This window comes from Mobula birostris, chromosome 19 (assembly GCF_030028105.1).
Source record: "Mobula birostris isolate sMobBir1 chromosome 19, sMobBir1.hap1, whole genome shotgun sequence".
Taxonomy (NCBI): domain Eukaryota; kingdom Metazoa; phylum Chordata; class Chondrichthyes; order Myliobatiformes; family Myliobatidae; genus Mobula; species Mobula birostris.
In genome coordinates this window covers 13,433,473-13,453,582 of record NC_092388.1, presented here as the reverse complement: position 1 = coordinate 13,453,582, position 20,110 = coordinate 13,433,473, and the positions used below count along the sequence as shown (strand labels likewise).

Below are 20,110 nucleotides of genomic sequence, written 5' to 3'. Positions count from 1 at the left end.
CTTGCTTAATCACAGGACAATTTAACCCTCGTCTACTCACAGGACAATTTAACCCTCGCCTAATCACAGGACAATTTAACCCTCGCCTAATCACAGGAGAATTTAACCGTAGCCTAATCACAGGACAGTTTACAATGAACAACTAACCTACCAACCGGTACGTCTTTGGACTGTGGAAGGAAACCGGAGCACCCGGAGAAAACTCACATGCTTTTTGGGGAGAACGTACAAACAGACAGCTCTGCACTGAAATATAGTCAAAGATACAAATGCAAAGGGCTGTTAACTCATCCTCAATGTTGTTATATATTCCAATTCATCTGTTAATCTGCTGATGTAAGGGCAATAAATTGCAATTTATTGCATACAAGTTTAATAAATTACATTTTGGGCGGTGGGGTGGAGATACGGATGGAGGTGTAAGGAGATCCTTTCCTCCACTAGCCTGCAGGTCACCTTTGGGTTAGGTGTAGCACCTGCTTATTCCCCGATCAGGGTCACGTGAAGCCGTGGGAGCAGGTGGTGGATGGACGTATGAACAGCAGGTGCTGGTTATGTGACCACTGATGCCAGGAAGAGTATTGATAATGGCTGGGGTCACCTGTCTTGTAAAGACACTGCCCAGAAGAAAGCAATGGCAGACCACTTTTGCAGAAAAGATTGCCAAGAACAATCATAGTCATGGATAGTGAGAGGAAGACCGCAAACGCCCATGTCATACAACACCATGAGTTGTGTCTTTATAAAATTTATTTATAACTATAAAATTCTGTGTCACGTAAATTAGCTGAGACCATGCTCAGCCATTCACAGATCCCATTATTGTCCTGTGTTCAGTATTTATACATTTGGTTTTTAATTTTCTCCAGCAATCACAGACTTCTGAAGAGGAGATTTCCAAAGATTCACTGCCCTCAAATAGCCAGCGATTTGGAAGAATTTAAATGGCTTTGCCAATTGCTTTCAAATGAGAATTAAAAATTCTAACTGTCCTTTGTTTAATTGCATGCCTAATTTCTATTCTCTCACTATAATGTCAGCTAATTAATACTAACATCACTTCTCGACTTAGAGACCTACAAAATAAGCATCGGAGCACCCTTTCAAACAGACTCATTCAGCTCCTCTGTCACAAGGATCGTTACAGAAAATCTTTCCTACCAAGTGCAATAGGCATAAACAACAGTTCATCTCTGTGTGACAGGAGAACACACATAATAGTACAACAGTCTCTGTTCTATTATTTTGTACATTTTTATTGCACATTATTGCAAATGATTGCACATTGGTAAATTATTATTGTGTACCTTATCATTCTGTACTTTATTATTAATTAAGTCTGCACACTGCTAAGAGTTTTTTTTAAATGTTGCTGCTGTAGCGAAAGAATTTCCCACTTGGGATCAATAAAGTGTTTATTGTTATTAAGCTAAGGTACCAGCTTAAACCTTCTCTCCAGGTTAATGGCAGAATTCTTAGCAGTGTGGAGGAACAGAGGGACCCTGGGGTCCACATCCATAGATCCCTCGAAGTTGCCGCAAGTTTCACAGGGTTAAGAAAGTGTATGGTGTGTTGGCCTTCATTAATTATAAAGCACTGAATTCAAGAGCTGCAAGGTAGTGTTGCAGCTCTATAAAACCCTGGCTAGACCACACTTGGAGAGTCGTGTTCCGTTCTAATTGCCTCATTTAAAGGATGTGGAAGCCTTAGAGAGGGTGCAGAGGAGATTTACCAAGATGCTGCCTGGGTTAAAGAGCTTGTCTTATGAGGGAAGGTTGTGTGAGCTATGGATTTTCACTTTGGACCAAAGGAGGATGAGGGGTGACCTAATGGAGGTGTATAAGATGAAAAGAGGTACAGATAGAGTGGACAGTCAGCACCTTTTCCCCAAGGTGGCAATGGCTAATCCAGCAGAGCATAATTTTATGGTAATTGGACAAAATTATAGGAGAATGTCAGAGGAAAGTTTCTTTTTTACAGAGTGGTGAGTGCATTGAATGCACTGCCGGGGATGGTGGTAAAGGTGGATACATCAGGGACATTTAACAGACTTTTAAAGAGGCATATAGATGAACAGAAAATGGAGTTGCTTTGTGGGTTAGATTGATCTTGGACAACTATCATACCAGTGCCCAAGTGAAGCAGGGTGAGCTGTCTTAACAACCATCACCCAGTGGCATCCACATCTACAGTGACGAAGCACTTTGAGAAGTTGGTTATGTCTAGAACTCCTGCCTAAGCAAGCAACTGGACCCACTGCAATTTGCCTATCGCCACAATAGGTCTACAGCGGATACGATCTCATTGGCTCTTCACGTGGCGTTGGATCACTTGGACAATACTAATACTTGCATCAGGCTGCTGTTTATTGACTATAACTCAGTGTTTAACACAATCTTTGCAACAACTCCGATCAAAAAACTCCCAAGAGCTGCGCTTCTGAGCCTCCCTCTGCAACTGGATTCTCAGCTTCCTCACTGGAAGACCACATTTCTTTGGGGATCAGAAATAACACCTTCACCTCACTGGCAATCAACACTGGGGCACCTCAATGATGTGTGCTTAGCCCACTGCTCTACTCCCTCTATACCCATGACTGTGTGACATGGCACAGCTTAAATGCCGTCCATAAATTTGCTGATGATACAGCTGTTGCTGGCAGAATCTCAGATTAGGACTTTGAGCAGATCTGGTACATCACCAAAGATGCTCGCAAATTTCTACAGATGTACCATGGACAGCATTCTGACTGGCTGTATCACTGTCTAGTATGGGACAGGGCTGGGAGGGGGACACTGCACTGGATCAAAATAAGCTGCAGAAAGTTGCGAACTCAGTCAGCTCCATCATGAGACCAGCCTCCATAGTATCCAGGACCTCTTCAAGGAGCGATGCCTCAAAAAGATGGCATCCATCATTAAGGAAATCCCACCACCCATACACTGTAATTCTTCTGATTCTGATCCTGGAGCAGGTTCAAGGGTCAGCACAACATCATGGCCCGTAGTGCCTGTAATGTTCTATGTTCTAAAGGCCTTTCAGAAAGCCTTTGACAATGTGCCACACATGAGGCTGCTTACTGGCATTGTAAGGGCATTGGCTGATTAGTAGGAGGCAGCGAGTGGGAATAAAAGAATTCTTTACTGGCTGGCTGCCAGGGACTTGTGGTTTTCCACATGAGTTGGGACCACTTCTTTTATATCAATGTATATCAATGATTTAGATGATGGAATAGATGGCTTTGTTGCCAAGTTTGCAGATATATGAAGATTGGTGGAGGGGCTGGTAGTGTTGAGAAAACAGGTAGGCTGCAGAAGGACTTAAGACAGATTTGGAGAATGGGCAAGTAAGTTGCAAATGAAATACAATGTTGGAAAATGCACGGTCACACACTTTGGTAGAAGAAATAAATGTGCAGACTATTTTCTTAACAGGGAGAAAATCCAAAAATCTGAGATTAAAGGGACTTGGGAGTCCTTGTGCAGAACATCTCAATGTCAGCATTCATTTCAAGAGGTCTGGAATACAAGAGCAGGGATGTGATGCTGAGGCTTTATAAGACACTGGTGAGACCCCACCTTGAGTGTTATGATCAGTTTTGGGCCCCTCATCTAAGAAAAGATTGGACAGGATTCAGAGGAGTTTCATAAGGATAATTCCGGGAAAGAAGGAGTTGTCATATGAGGAACATTTGATGGCTCTGGGTCTGTACTTGCTGGAATTTAGAAGGATGAGGGGGATCTCATTGAAACCTTTCGAATGTTGAAAGGCCTAGACAGAGTAGATGTGAAAAGGATGTTTCCTACAGTGGGGGAGTCTAGGACAAGAGGGCACAGCCACAGATAGAGAGACATCCATTTCAAACAAATGCAGAGAAATTTCTTTAGTCAGAGGGTGGTGAATTTGTGGAATTTGTTACCACAGGCAGTTGTGGAGGCCTGGTCGTTTGGTGTATTTAAAGCAGAGTTCAACAGGTTCTGGAGTGCTGTGTACTGTTCTGGTCACCTCACTATAGGATGTGGATACAATAGAGAGAGTGCAGAGGAGATTTACAAGGATGTTGCCTGGATTGGAGGGTGTACCTTATGAAAACAGGTTGAGTGTACTTGGCCTTTTTCCCTTGGAGCGATGGAGGATGAGAGGTGGCCTGGTAGAGGTGTATGATGAGGGGCATTGATCGTGTGGATAGCCAGGGGCTTTTTCCCAGGGCTGGAATGGCAAACACGAGGGGGCATAGCTTTAAGTTGCTTGGAAATAGGTACGGAGGGGATGTCAGAGGTAAGTTCTTCACACAGAGAGTGGTGAGTGCATGGAATGCACTGCTGGAAGCAGCAGTGGTGGAAGCGGATACAATAGGGTCTTTTAAGATCCTCTTAGATTGGTAGATGGAGCTTAGAAGAATAGAGGGCTATGCACTAGGAAAATTCTAGTCAGTTTCTAGAGTAGGTTACATGGTCAGCACAACATTGTGGGCTGAAGGTCCTGTAATGTGCTGTAGATTTCTATGTTCTATGTATTAACTGGTCACGGCATTAAAGTTTAGGGGAGAAGGTTGGGGAGTAGGGCTGAGGAGGGAAAAAAGGATCAGCCATGATTGAAATGGCCTAATTCTGTTCCTATGTCTTATTGCAAAAAATCCTGCAAGTGCTGAAAGTCTGAAACAAAGATGGAAAATTCTGGTGATGCTGAGCAGGTCAGGACGTATTTGTAGAGTGAGAAATAGAATTAATATTTCAGGTCAATTACAATCTATCATAACAACAGTGAAAAAATGTGTTAAGTTGCAGGAAAAAGGGAGGAGTGGAGAGGTGAAAGGCAATGTCTATAACAGTAACAACTTCTGACAGAGCAATCATGATCAACAAGTTTTCAGCTCCCTTTCTCAGGAAGCACTAACGATAAAGTATCGCTTGGTTCTCCAGTCTTTACTCTTTCACAGACTTTTACTCCCACACCCTTCCCTTGCCCACCTGAACAGTTCACTTTATTTCTCTCCTTCACCCGATCTGCCGAGTATTTCTGCCATTTCCTATCCTTTATTATATTATTTGGTAAAACCTGGCGCTGCATACCAAAGTGCCCGTTGTGGTTTACGAGAAGCTCTGTAACGGTGTAGGCAATCACAGTGCGAGCTGGGATCTCCAACGCAACACCGGCGTCCTTCGTTACAACACCGTCATCATCTACTGAAACCTACAAAACGAAACCGGGGTGAACGGTGTTGCAAGGTCAGAATATAAGATAATGAAAAGCACTGGACACAAGGCACTTCCAGCAGCTGTGCAGGTACATACAAACGTCCCCTTGGATCTACTCTGTGGATTTACTAGTCATCATTTAAGAGAACAGCTTATGGCAGCACTATTTATTAAGATATTGCCTGGAACAGGCCCTTCCGGCCCTTTGAGCTGCACCGCCCAGCAATCCCCCGATTTAATCCTGGCCTAATCACCGGACAATTTACAGTGACCAATTAACCTCCGACCGGTAAATCTTTGGAACATGGGAGGAAACCAGAGCACCCCGAGGAAACCCATGCGATCACGGGGAGAACGTACAAACCCTTTACAGACTGCGGCAAGACACTGATCTCCGAATGCTGGTGCTGCAAAGTGTTACTCGATGTTGCTATGCTACTGTGCACCCCCCCCCGCCGCCCAGGAATGGTAAGATAAGGAAACAGAGGCAAAGTGCCCCTCAGTTCCGCATAACCGAACTCTGGCACTGGATTCACACCCAATGGAAAAGCTGGAGATCAAATGCAATGGCACCTGACTGCAGCTTAATGTCTGACTTTAGCACTCCGGGATCAGAAGCCAGCCTACCTCTGTGATATATGGGAAAGAATGGTGAGGGCTAATAACTAGTCAATACCGATGTCTATTGTGCTAATGTGATAACAGGGAAACACAGACAAATCCAAGAAGTAGATACATGGATTCTCTGCTGCCAGAGAAGGAGCCTGTGTAGCCTATCACTGTGTCCAGAGGGTAGGCCTCTGCGTTCGAGCAGTGTGACGTTGAAAGATATTACTGAGGTTCTGCGTTAATGGATCTGGACTATGGACTACGGACTTTTTCAGGCTTATGGTTTTTATATTCTGTGTTCCTTCTTGTTGTTTTGTGTTGGGGAGGGGGTTTGGGGGGGGGTCAATGTTCTTGTTGCACTTTTGTGCACAGGAGAGGGGGTGGTTTAGAGGGGGTTAGTGTTCCTGTTGCGCTTCATGTGGGGGGGGGGTTTGGGGTCAGTGTCCCTGTGGCATTTTTATTTGTTTATTTGTGTGGGATGTGGGATTTGGAGGTCAATATTCTTGTGCATGCTTGTTAGTATTTTGTGCGGGGGGGGGAGGGGGATTTGGGGGCCGATGTTCTTGTGTTTTGTGTGGGGGGGGTTGGGGGAGGGGGGGTTGATGATGGTATTGCTGCTCTTTTTTGTGTAGGAAGGGGGTGGGTTTGTTGTTTCTCCTTTAACTGACTCCCATGGTTTTCTTTGTTTCGTGGCTAGCTGGAGAAGAAGAATCTCAGAGTTGTGTACTGCATACACACTTTGAAAATAAAATGAACCCATGAACCTTTGGAATGCAGCAGTCCAAGTTCCAGGAGCTTCATTAATTATGTTATAACGTGCATCATAATAGAAAATTGGATTTACTGTTAGATCTGTGGATAATCATTTTATTCTGTAATCAGGTCCTGATCTGTTAATTAATTACAGTATGTCTTTCTGTAAACCACCATTCTGTTATCAAAATGTGATTCTAGTGGTAACCTCATCAGCCTAGAACGTAAAAGTTGCACTAATTTCATGCTCAGGTAGATCAGTTTTTGTTGGTCTCCTGATGCACAGTTTTTAAATAAATCACCTATTATTTGAACACCAACTCCGCATGATATTTCAGTTTGTTACAACATGCTGTATCCACGAACGCATCTCTCGAGCGCAGCTGACTAACGGACATACAATCCAGTCCAACAGATGATTTTAGCAATATCAAAGATACATAAGCACGCTTCAACTCACCTTTAATATTTTGGTCTTGAGTCCCATCGCGCCACCACACTTTTCTTCGATTTGAGTGTGTTCGGAAATAGAGCACTTCTGCAACGTGATCACCTTTTCACTTACTATGCACAATACTTTGTTTCTTTTCTCACAAACTTGTTGGACAAAGGGGTGGCTCAACTGTATAGTGCTGGAATAGTAACGAAGAAGATAGATTAAACGTGTCAATGCCACATATCTGGTGCGAGAGGTTTGATAACTAGGATCAGGATGTTCTAGAAAATGGTTACTTAAATGTTGAAAGTGGCCTTAGATATTCTAGAGAATATTCTAGTAACTGCCCTTGAAAATAGCTTTTGATGGTTTAGAAATATCCCAGAAATTGCCTTTGACAATTCTAGAAAAGTTCTAAAATTGCCCTTGAAAATAGGGTTTCCTGTTCTAGAAACTATTCTAGAAATTGTCTTTGGAAATGGCCTCTGATATTCTAGAAAATGGTTATTTATTGCTTAGGAAGATTGTGATCCTACCCAGCTCGGTAGTGGCCTGTGGATACCATTCCTGGCCTGGTCAGAAGATGTTGGTTATAGGCTTGTTCTGGATTCTGACACTGCAGTGTAGAGTAATGAGGCGCTGATCTCCAGTGAAATGTTAATTAAGACACTGACTTCCCCAGCCTCATCAAAGCATAATTCACCCCACCACTGAGGACATCTCCAACAGATGGTGTCTCAGAAGGCAACATCCATTGTTAAGACCATAAGACATAAGAGTCAGATTAGGCCATCTAGCCTATCAAGTCTCCTCCACCATTCCATTATGGGAGATTCACTGATTCTCCCCCCCCCCAACCCCATTCTCCTGCCTTTGCCCCATAACCTTTGACAGCCCTACTAATCAAGAATCTATCAACCTGATTTAAATATACCCAAAGACCTGGCCTCCACAGCAGCTGTAGCAATGAATTCCAATGATTCACCACCCTCTGGTAAAAGGTATTCATCTTTATCTCTGTTCCAATGGGTTGTGCTTCTATTCTGAGGCAATCTGGGTCAAGCCTCCTTCTCATTACTCCCATCAAGGAAATGGTACAAGAGCCTTCAGACCCACACCCAGCATTTTAGGAACAGCATCTTCCCCACCACCATCAGATTTCTCAGTGTCCATGGGCGCTTTTCCTTTGCTGGAGGTGTACAAGATGATCAGAGGCATAGATCGAATGGACAACCAGAGACTTTTTCTGAGGGCAGAAATGGCTAATACAGGGGTGTATAATTTTAAAATAATTGGAGGGAAGTATGGGGGAATGTCAGAACTAGTTATTTTTACACAGAGTTGGGGGGGTGCATGGTGGTAGAGTCAGGTACATTAGGGACATTTAGGAGACTCTTAGATAGGCACATGGATGGGCTATGAGGAAGTGAAGGGTTAGATGATCTTAGAGAAAGTTCAAAGGTCAGCATGGCATCATGGGCCAAAGGCCTGTACTGTGCTGTAGTGTTCCATGTTCTATACCTCACTATTCCTTTTGTAACTCATCATAAATTTTATGTTTTGCACTGTTCTGCTGCCACAAAACAAATTCAAGACATACAGTACTGTGTGCAAAAGTCTTAGGCACATATATATAGCTAGGGTGTCTAAGACTTTTGCACAGTACTGTATTTGTCAATGTGGAGTGCAGAACAAGTTCGTAAATCTGTTGGGAGCAAGGGAAGTTGGGAATCGGGAGGTTGGAACGCTGCGGGAGGGGTGTGGGACAGGGGGCAGAGAAAGAGTGCCGGGGTGGGAAGTGGCACGGGTGCAGACACACCCAGCCCTGAGTCACCAGGCAAGTAATTTGATTCCAAACAATTGGTTTATTGATCATTACAGAATGTCTCCCTGGTGCTTCCCAGTCCAGCCCCTCTCCTTTCCCCTTTTCCCAACCATGATTCCTCTACCTTTGTCCCCCTCTCACTGTCGGTCCACAATAGAGACCCACATGAGAATCAGGTTTATCATCGTCTGGGTCATGAAATTTGTTTTCTCTTGCAACAATACAGAGAAATACATAAAATTACTACAGTACTGTGCAAAAGTCGTAGTCACCCTAGCTATATATGTGCCTAAGAGTTTAGCACAGTACTGTATATTCAGTGGCCACTTCAGTACGTTTTCTCCTGCTGTAGCCCATCCACTGCAAGGTTCGATGCTTTGTGCATTCAGAGATGTTCTTCCGCACACGGCTATTGTAACACGTGGTTATTTGAGTTACTGTTGCCTTCCTGTCAGCATGTACCTGTTTGGGAATTTTTCTGTCACCTCTCTCGTTAACAAGGTGCTTTCACCGAGATAATTGCCCCTCACTGGATGTTTCTTTTGTTTTTCACACTATTCTCTGTAAACTGTAGAGACTGTCGTGAGTGAAAATCCCAGGAGATCAGCAGTTCCTGAGATACTCAAACCACCCCGTCTGGCACCATCAATCATTCCATAGTTACAATTCTTCCCCATTCTGACGTTTGATCTGAAGAACAACTGCACCTCTTGATCAGGTCTGCATGCTTTCATGCATTGAGATGCTGCCACATGATTGGCTGATGACTAGATTTTTGTCTTAATGAGCTGGTGTACCAGGTGTAGCTAATAAAGTGGCAACTGAGTGTATGTCAGTGATGACAAACCTGATTGTGAGTTTGTTTCCCCACATAAACACAAACAAAGCTAGAGGTTTTAAAAAAAACTTTACCTTTTCTCAACTATTTTCAAGAGCTGCTGCAAATCTATTTCTTCTTTCTGCAAGTCCCCAAACGAAGATTTTAGCTCCACAGCATCCTGACCTTCTAGATCGAAGCTTAAGTTGGCAAATTTTGTGTCTGTGCTCGCCTCCACCTTTTCTTCAAATTTTCCTTCATACTTGAGAAAAGCGGATTCTGTGACAACTGCAAAAACAAAGTCCTTTTTAGTTCAACAACTGAATGCACAATGTGAGCATTTAACTATTCACAACACGGGCTTAGTTCCCAGCACGCTTTACGATAAACAGTTCTTAAGGCAATTGTTCTAGTGACATCTGATAAACATCAGAAAGATTTATGCTTCTGATGCATTTAGGTTTATAAAATACAATCAAAATTACAAACTTCTGAATGCAGAAAATCTAATTTCATTTGTAATACAGGACACGATGAACCACGATGAACAGGATCAAAATAATTTTTTTAGGCTAGTGTATAAAAAGCCGATGAGTCTACAAATGTACTGCATCCATTTCAGCTCTTCGACTTTTAGGGGTAACTTGAAGGTCCCACAGAAAGTGAAGATGTGAAGAAAAGTTTGTCTGGAAAAAATTCAGAGATGAGCAATTCCAGCTACAAGATTACATTGGAAAAGATCGCTGTTGCAGCCTTACCACTTCACGGGTTGACATGCTGTATGTCAGTGACGCTCTTCTACACACCACTGTTGTAACGCGTGGTTAATTGAGTTACTGTCACCTTCCTATCAGCTTGAACCAGTTGGGTCATCCTCATCTAACCCCTCTCATTAAACAAGGCATTTTCAACCACACAACTGCCACTCAAGGAATTTTATTTTTGTTTTTCAAACCAGTCTCTGTAAACTCTAGAGCAGGGGTTCCCAACCTGGGGTCCATGGACTCCTTGCTTAATTGTATTGGTCCATGGTATAAAAAAAGGTTGGGAACCCCTGCTCTAGAGACTGTTATGCATGAAAATCACAGGAGATCCGCAGTTTCTGAGGTACTCAGACCACCGCAAATAGCACCAGTAACCGTTTTATGGTCAAAATCACTTAGATCACAGTTCGTCCCTATTTTGATGTTTGGTCTGGACAATGAGTGAACCTCTTGACCACGTCTATATGCTTTAATACATTGAGTTGCTGTCACATGATTGGCTGATCAGGGATTTCCTTTAACAAGCAGGTGTTACCTAAGTGGCCATTGAGTGTACGTACTTATTGGTCTGCTGAGGTACATGTACTAAATTCAAGCTGAATTCCTCATTTTCCTGATTTCAGCATTCACTTTATGCAGGTGATTGTTTTAAGCACATCACTTTGAAGACCAAAATTTGTGAGTGGTTAATATTAGTGCAAACTAATTAGTGCAGTTAAAAGCTTGCCTGGACCTCTTGCAGGGAAGGCTCTTTCGTTGAGATAAAACTTGGTGCAGCCATGGCTGAATATGTTTTTTAGCACCACTGGTAGAGGAGGAGAGAAAGGGAGGTCTGTTCCTCAGTCTTGCTGACATTGAGTGTGGGGTTGTTGTTACAACAGCACTCAACCAGCTGATCTACCTTACTCCTATATACCTCTTCATTGCCATATGAGCAAACTGTAGCAAGCATCATTGCAGGTGGTGTCCTGGTCCGTTTGAATGCACAAAGTTCAAAGTAAATTTATCATCAAAGTGCATATGTATATGTCACCTGAGGGAAGGAGCTGAGGCGCCGCCAGAGGGCGATTTCTTCACATTCATCTGCAAAACAGCTTAAATTCCTCTTTAATGTTTGTTCTTTCCTTTCTCAAGGTGGCTGGGATTCTGTTGGGAGTCCGTGATAAAACTGCTGTTCTTCACGGCAGTGGGTGCCCGCTCTTGGAGCTGGCCCAGCGGCCTAGCGTTTTTGATGGCTCCAGGAGCAGCCTGGAAGACGTGTGCCCTCAGGGCCTGATTCCTCACCAGTGCCGTGGGAGATTGGGACATCTAATCAGCGGCTGCAGCCATCAGAGGCCTCTGTACTTTAGTGATTGCTTCCTCTTTCTATGGAGAGAGAGAGAGTTTGCTGCCAATTCTTGAGTCAGAGAAATAAAGCGATGCTGCAGACTGTAGCAATGAAAAGGCGAGCTGTTGGTCTCCCCTCTCGCTGTGGAAGGAGTGACAACTCTCTCCCCCTCGTTAGTGAAAGAGACTGTGACATGTCAAAGTGCTGGTTATGGACTGGAGTTTTTTAATTAACTCTAGATCATAGTCTCTTTGGGGGCATGGTCAATGGTGGGGAGGGGGTGATGCTTCCTGCTGGAACAATTGGGAGGAGAGGGAGTGTTGATGCTTTGCTGCAGCTTGTGTCTGGGAGGGTGTGCTTCGGGGTTCTAACATTTTTCTGTCATTCATTCTCTGGGGTTTTCTTGTTTCGTGGGTGTCTACGAAGAGTAAGAATTCAAGTTGTACACTGTATACATTCTCTGATATTCAATGCAACCTCTGAACCATTGAATTTCTTGAAGGCGTTCACAGTAAATACAAAGAAACACAATACAATCAATGTAAGAACTGCACACAAGACAGGCAAACAACCAATGTGCGAAAGACTACAAACTCTACATATATATATATATATAAAAAAACAGGAATGCAAAAAGCTGCCGTGAACAGTGGATCCCTCCCCATCATTGGTGCTGTTTCAAAAAAGCAGCATCCATCATCAAAGATCCCCACCATCTGGCTGTGCCATCTTCTCGCAGCTACCATCAGCCACCAGGTACAGAAGCCGGAAGTCTTCTTCCTTTCAACCATTTGCATCTTGACCCAACCTGCACAACCTACTTCACCACCTTAGTCTTGCAACACTATAACCACTTTGCTCTACAAGTGAACTTTGTTATTTTGTTTGGTTCTAATGGTGTTTTTTCTTGTATATTAGGCACCTATCGAATATTGAAAGCCCTACAACACTTGAAAATCTGCATATGCTGGAAATCCAAGCAACACACACACAAAATGCTGGAGGAACTCAGCAGGCCAGGCAGCATCTATGGAAAAGAGTACACATGGTGAAGGGTCTTGGCCTGAAATATCAATTGAAAGGCCTAGATAGAGTGGATGTTTCCATTAGTGGGAGAGTTGAGGATCAAAGAGCACAGTCTCAGAATAGAAGGACATCCCTTTAGAACAGATAAGAGGAGGAATTTCTTTAGCAGAGGATGGTGAATCTGTGGAATTCATTGCCATAAGAGGCAGTGGAGGCCAAGTCACGGGGTATACTTAAAGCAGAGGCTGATAGATTCTCCATTAGTAAGGGTGTCAAAGGATACCGGGAGAAGGCATTTGAAAATGAAGTTGAGAGGGACAACAAATCAGTTATAATTGAAAACTCAATGAGCCAAATGGTCCAATACTATGTCTTATGGTCTAAGATGCTATTGTTCTCCTTTGACCAAAGGAGGCTGAGAGGAAATTTAATGGAGATGTGCCACATCATGGACCAGTTTATATAGGACTGATAGAGGGAAGCTGTTTCCAATTGCTGATGTCTCAAGGACTTGGGAACGTGGATTTAAGATTCCAGTCATCCAGGGCATGCACCCCTCTCATTTCTAACAACAATGAGGAGCTACGGGAGCTTGAAGACCCATACTCAATGTTTTAGGAACAGCATCTTTTCTTCCACCATCAGATTTCTGAACGGTGTATGAACAACACCTCAGTCTTTTGCTCTCTTTTTGCACTACATTTTCTATATGTTTCTGTTGAAACTTATCGCATTTTTATATATTGCACTGTACTGCTGCTGCAAAACAACAAATTTCTCAACATACGTCAGTGAAACTGATTCTGATTCTGAAATTTGGGGCAAAAGTGTGAGGATTTTCACATTTATTTATGCACAAAGAACAATTATTCTCTGGAATTCAACTGCATATACAGTTGATAGAAGCACAATCATACAAGGCTTTTGAAGACAAGACAATTCTCTAATCCAAATGCCACCTTCTGGTCTCCAGGTGGAATGCAAGAACTATTCATAATCCCAGGACATCAACAGTTTCCAAGATGATCAAACCACCCCTTCTGGCACCAACAGTCATTCCACAAAGTCACTTAGATCACAGATTATTTTTCCGCTCAGCATTAAAATCTACAACAAATCTCTCAGCAGGGAGACATATATTGGCATTTTGTTCAAGCCACAGGTATAAACAGTAGTCCCTCTGTACAGGGTACTGCTATGGACCTTTGTTCTTTGCATCAGTTTCCTGTTTAATGACTGACAACTCAGTCAATGTGAATACATGGGGAGCTATTCTTGTCAAAGCCAACATTTGTTCAGATGAGATATCTGTCTAATAGCATTCGAATGTGTGCCAAAGTGGAAATAAGGCATTAAAACGTGTGGGAATAAAAGTTAAGAGATTCTTTGCCACCACCACCACTGAGGATATCTTCAAGGGATGGTACCTCAACAAAGAAGGACCCTCACCATCCAGGACAGGTCTTCTTGTCACTACATGATTAGGGTGGCACGGTAGTGCACGGTTACCGTCACGCTATTACAGCACCAGTTCAATTCCGCCACTGCCTGTAAGAAATTTGTACATTCTCACCAGGCCCAAAAGCTCAAAGTACGTTTATTATTAAAGTATGTAAACATTAGACAACCTTGAGATTTATCTGCTTATAGGCAGCCACAAAACAAGAAGCCCAAAAGAACCCATAAAAAATTCACGTGGGTTTCTTCCTGGTTTGCTCCCACATTCCAAAGGCGTACAGGTTAGTAGGTTAATTGGTCACGTCGATGTGCTTGGGCAGCACAGACTCGCTGGGCCAGAAGGGCCTGTTACCGTGTTGTATCTCTAAATAAAATTGAGATTAGCTTGCCAGCGTGGTACTGGGGCAGCAAAATACAATCTTTGGAGGTGCTGACATCTGGACAAGACATTGATTTAGATCACAGATCAAAATCAGAATCAGGTTTAATATTACTGGAGCATGTTGTGAAATTTGTTGCTTTGTGGCAGCAGTGTATTAAATGCATAACAATAAAAACTATAAATTATAATCAGTATCTATACAGTATAAACAATTAAATTAAATAAGTAGTGCAGAAACAGAGGGGAAAATACCGAGGAAGTGTTCATGGGTTCATTGCCCATTCTGAAATATGACGACAGGGGATGAAGCTGTTCCTGAAACGTTGAGTGTGTGTCTTTACGTTCCTACATTATACCTCTTTCTTGATGGTAGCAGTGAGAAGAGACGATGTTCGGGATGGTGGGGGTCCTGAAAAATGGTTGTTGCCTATTTGAGGCATCAGCTTTTGAAGGTGACCTCAATGCTGGGGAAGCTAGTGCCCATGATGGAGTTGGCTGAGTTTACAATTTTCTGCAGCTTTTTCCCCCGATCCTGTGTACCAGACGGTGATGCAGCCAGTTGGAATGCACTCCATGACACATCTGTAGAAATTCGCTAGTGCCTTAGGTAACATACCAATTCTCCTCAAACTCCAAATAAAATATAGCCACTGTTGTGCCTTCTTTGTAATTGTATCAATATGTTGGGGCCAGGATAGATCCTCAGAGATGTTGACACCCAGGAACTTGAAACTGCTCACCCCTTCCACTTCTGAACCCTCAGTGAGGACTGGTGTGTTGCTTCGACTTGCCCTTCCTGAAGTCCACTATCAATTCTTTGGTCTTTAATGACGTTGAGTGCAAGGTTGTTGCTGCTGCACCACTTAACCAGCTGATTTACCTCACTCCTGTACACCACCTCGTCACTATCTGGAAATCTGCCCACAATAGTTATGTTGTCCGCAAACTTATAGGTGGTTATCGAGCAGTGCCTTGCCACACAATCATGGGCGTAGAGAGGGTAGAGCAGTGAGCTAAGCTGGCATCTTGAGGTATGCCAGTCTTGATTCAGAAAATATGGAAAAAGGCTATTCAGTATGGCAATTAAACTTGAACTTGAGAGAAAGGTAAGGAGGAGGGGCACCAGAGGGAGGTGATGGGCAGATGAGTGAAAGGGGAGGGGTAAGAGGGGAGCCAGAATAGAGAATCATTTCATTCCCTCCTCCCCACTCACCCACTTTCCCCCTCACCTGGTCTCACCTATCACCTACCAACTTGTACTCCTTCCCCTCCCCCACCCTTTTATTTTGGCTTCTCCCCCCCCCTTCCCAGTGCTGATGAAGGGTCTCAGCCCGAAAAGCTGACCGTTTATTCCCTTCCACAGATGCTGAGTTCCTCCACCATTTTGTGTGTTGCTCTGGATTTACAGCACCTGCGGATCACTGGCGTTTACATTTCACAAAGTTCCTGTCACCAGCAGTTGTACATTAGCAAAACTCCGTACCAGGTTTGATGGGTGCATCGCCAGTCAGTATTTCTTGAAGGGTAAATGAAGAGGGGTAATATTTGGGCTTCTGCCAGAACCACCCTGTCTTCTTCTTGGTTACCAAGCTCAAGAGCTGCAGCTTATCGGAATCATTCAGGCTGCTGACCGGAATCAGGTCGCCGCTGCTTTCGATCTGCTTTACAAAGCTACTCGCTGCCTTTGCAAACATTTTGAAGTATTATTCGTGAACCTATAAAATAAACGTAAACAGTGACAACAGATTGATTAAACAAAAACACCAGTACATATGGAGTGACTATACAGAGAAAATTTATGTTCAAGTTTAATTATCATTCAACCATACATGAACACCCACAAATACCGTCAAATGAAACACTACTATTCCATGGCTCGGGTGCAAAACACAGTACCAACATTCATACATAGCACAAGGCGCTTACAGTGCATATAAAATAGCAGTAAAATACATTCACACACAAAAAAAATCCAAGTCCCGGACTCTATGAATGTTGCAGCAGTCTGCAGTTGATCACAATGCAACTTTTATTCTGCTGAGTGAACACTAGAAGACAGCACTGACACCAGCATGCACGCCGCGCCACACCACCCCCTGCACTCTGGTGGAGCCCACTGACTGAACTGACTTGTACTGTCCAGACAGGCGAGCCTTGCAACATCTACAGCAGCCAAAGAAACCAGCAAGCTCCAAACCTGGTCCCAAACTACAAGAAATTCTGCTATTAATTAACAGATGTTTGTAAGGAATGTGACTTATAATTAAAGTAACGCTTTGTTAAGATATTTTCCAGTGATCAGGAATCTTCAAAAAAGATCAGAGGGAAATGTGTGCATATTGCTGAAATTCACGTACCTCATCTCAAAAGTGTGCATAAAAATGCTATACTGTACAGGGCAAAAGTCTTCGGCATATATCTCTACAGTGCTTAAGACTTTTGCACAGTACTGTAGTAATTTTATATATTGCACAGTACAAAAAGAACAAATTTCATGACATGTGAGTGGTGATAAATCTAATTCTGATATAGGAGAGGGGAAATCATGGTTGGAAAAAGGGGAAGGGAGCAGGAAGCACCAGAGAGACATTTTGTAATGATCAATAAATCAATTGTTTGGCATCAATTAACCTTGTCTGGTGTCTCAGGGCTGGGTGTGTCTGCACCTGTACCACCTCCACCCTGGCACTTCTCTGCCACCTGTCCCATACCCCTCCCGTGGTGCTCCAACCTCAACATCCCCAACATCCTTTGTTCTGGCCAGATTTACAATCTCGCTCTCTGCTCCACATTGACAAACATAGTGCTGTGCAAAAATCTGAGGTACATTAGTTATATATGTGTCCCTAAGAATTTTGCACAGTACTGTACTTTGTAAGATGGTGAGGCAGCACCGATAATATGATGATCAAATACCTCTCTCCTGCAGAAGAGATCAATTGATACAGATCTGTTTGAAACCAGAAAGGATTTTTGAGAATGATTTTTTAAAATTCCAAATCAGAGGGAATCAGGACTTTTACCCTATTTTTTGTTGCAAGGTAAGATTGCATCGGTGCGTGTTAATGCAAAACCCATCAAAGATGCTGCCTGGCCTGCTGCGTTCACCAGCAACTTCGATGTGTGTTGCTTGAATTTCCAGCATCTGCAGAATTCCTGTTGTTGATGATGAAAAAAGGTTGTTTTAAAAAATCTACAGCTTTACAACGTCTACAAATACTACTGTATTTTAATTAAGATGATGGAAATACTCAGCTGGTCAGGCAGCATCTGAGAAGGGAGAAATAGAATTAATGTTTCAAGTCAGTCACTCTTCAATTAATAGTAAATATTATTTATTATTTATCGAGCTACTTCGTGCTGCACGACCCAGCAACCCCCGATTTAATCTTAGCGTAAACACGGGACAATTTACAATGACCAATTAACCTAGCAACCGGTATGTCTTTGGGCTGTGGGAAGAAACTGGAGCACATGGAGGAAATGAACCTGGGTTGTTGGTACTGTAAAGCATTGTGCTGACCACTATGCTACCATGCCATAAGAGATAAAGCTAGTTTGTAAAGGGCTGAGAAAGGGGGGCAAGGAAGGAGAGACAAATAAAAAAATTGTATTAGGTTAGATGTCAGGAATGATGAAGTGGCAGAGCAAGAGTAAGTTAACTAGTCCCACTCCACACCTTCTCCCCATATTTCTTTCTGTAAACTTCTCCATCTTGTTTTTGATACTATATTGAATTTACCCTCACTATTACATCCAGGTGGTCATGGGGAGACAGAGGTAGGAACTGAATCCTAATCTTCTGATCATTGGTGCTGTAAAGCTTTAAGCCAACCGCTACCCTACTGTGCTGCCCATGACATTGTATTTCATTCTGCCCTACCAGATCTCCTTACGACTTCCTCTGCTCCATACAGAACATCCCTGTCATGTTTTGTAACTTCGAAACATTAACTTAGTTCAAAAGAAGAGGTGGGGAGTCCGAAATACGGGTGTAACTTTGTCTTTACTTTAAGCAAGGTGCACACATATGACGTGCTAACTTGATGTACGCCATTCACATATTTATACATATAATCCACAATGAATGCTTAAACTAATTATACATAAAAATTATACACACACAAAGAATTCAAATTGACTTTAATTCTTACATCCTTCACATACGTGAGTAGAAATCTTTGCGTTATATCTCTGTCTGAATATCCAATGTGCAAATTATAGTAATTCATAATAAATAGTATGTACAGTAAGATACATAACAGAATAGGCAATATAACATAGAAATACAATTGTGTCAGTGTGAATTAATCAGTCTGATGGCCTGGTGGAAGCAGCTGTCCTAGAGCCTGTTGGTGCTGGCTTTTATGCTGTGGTAATGTTTCCCGGAAGGTAGCAGTTGGAACAGTTTGTGCTTGGGGTGACTCAGGTCCAAAATGATCCTTCGGGCCGGTTTTATGCACCTGTCGCTGTAAGTGTCCGGAATAGTGGGAAGTTCACACCTACAGATGTGCCGGTCTGTCCGCACCACTCTCTGCATTCCTGCGACTGAGAGAGGTATATTTTCCATACCAGGTAGTGACGTAGCCAGTCAGGATGCTCTCAATTTTCCCCCTGTAGAAAGTCCTTAGGATTTGGGGACCCATGCCAAATTTCTTTAACCATCTGAGGTGAAAGAGGTGCTGTTGTGCTTTTTTCACCAAACAGTCGGTATGTACAGACCACGAGGTCCTCAAAGATTACTCAAATGTGATTGAAATATTAAATACACAACAATCCCCAGCTCTTCCAGGTTATCCACAAAGTACCTCATCCCAGGAATAACTCGAAGAAAGGTTGAGCGAGCTCGGGCTTTACACTTTGGTACAAAGGAGGATGAGAGGCAACTTGATAGAGGTGTATAAGTTTATGAGAGGATGGTGCGGACAGGGCGAAAGTGGTCGATGCCACTGAACATCTGTCTAAGGTGAGTGGAGGAAGGTTTAGGGAACTTTTCAGAATGTCAGATGTAGTTTTGTTTTTTTACAGAGTTGTGAGTGTCTGGAACACACCTGTGGTTGGTGGTAGAGACTGATACAATAGGGACATTTAAGAAACTCACAGATAGGCCCATGGATGTAAGGAAAATGGAGGTTTATGGATTATGTAGAAAGGAAGGTTAGATTGATCATGCAGTAGGTTTATATCTCCTTTTAAGCCCATCACCCTTACTGGGGCATAGGCTGCAGACAGCAACTCATCAGAGTCCTCCGTTCTAGGCCCATCTTTCAAGTTGTTTCCAGGTGTAGCCCATCTTCAAGATCCTTCCTCTCCAGGAATGAGGTCTTTGGAGCTTCTTTTGGTGTCTCTGATGCTCTGGGCTTTCACAGGATGTGGCTGCTAGCCCCATGAGGCTCTGGGCTTTCACAGGATGTGGTTGTTAGCCCCATGAGGCTCTGGGCTTTCACAGGATGTGGTTGCTAGCCTCATGCCCAACCCTCCTCCTTCTGCAGCCGGGCCTGTGACTATCCATGGT

At 43.2% G+C, this 20,110-nt stretch overlaps 1 protein-coding gene across 4 annotated transcripts in view; it reads right to left on the bottom strand.

Moving 5' to 3' along the window:
- gsdmeb (gasdermin Eb) overlaps positions 1 to 20,110 on the bottom strand; it is a 46,354-nt gene that overhangs the window by 20,933 nt on the left and 5,311 nt on the right. For all 4 annotated transcript variants that reach the window (XM_072283254.1, XM_072283252.1, XM_072283256.1 and 1 more), the window contains exons 2-5: positions 16,079 to 16,310; positions 9,734 to 9,926; positions 7,021 to 7,192; positions 5,073 to 5,193 (exon numbers count right to left, since the gene is read on the bottom strand). In XM_072283254.1, coding sequence (XP_072139355.1) covers positions 5,073 to 5,193; positions 7,021 to 7,192; positions 9,734 to 9,926; positions 16,079 to 16,289 — 697 coding nt within the window. In that variant the 5' untranslated portion in view covers positions 16,290 to 16,310. The remainder of the gene's footprint in view (positions 1 to 5,072; positions 5,194 to 7,020; positions 7,193 to 9,733; positions 9,927 to 16,078; positions 16,311 to 20,110) is intronic.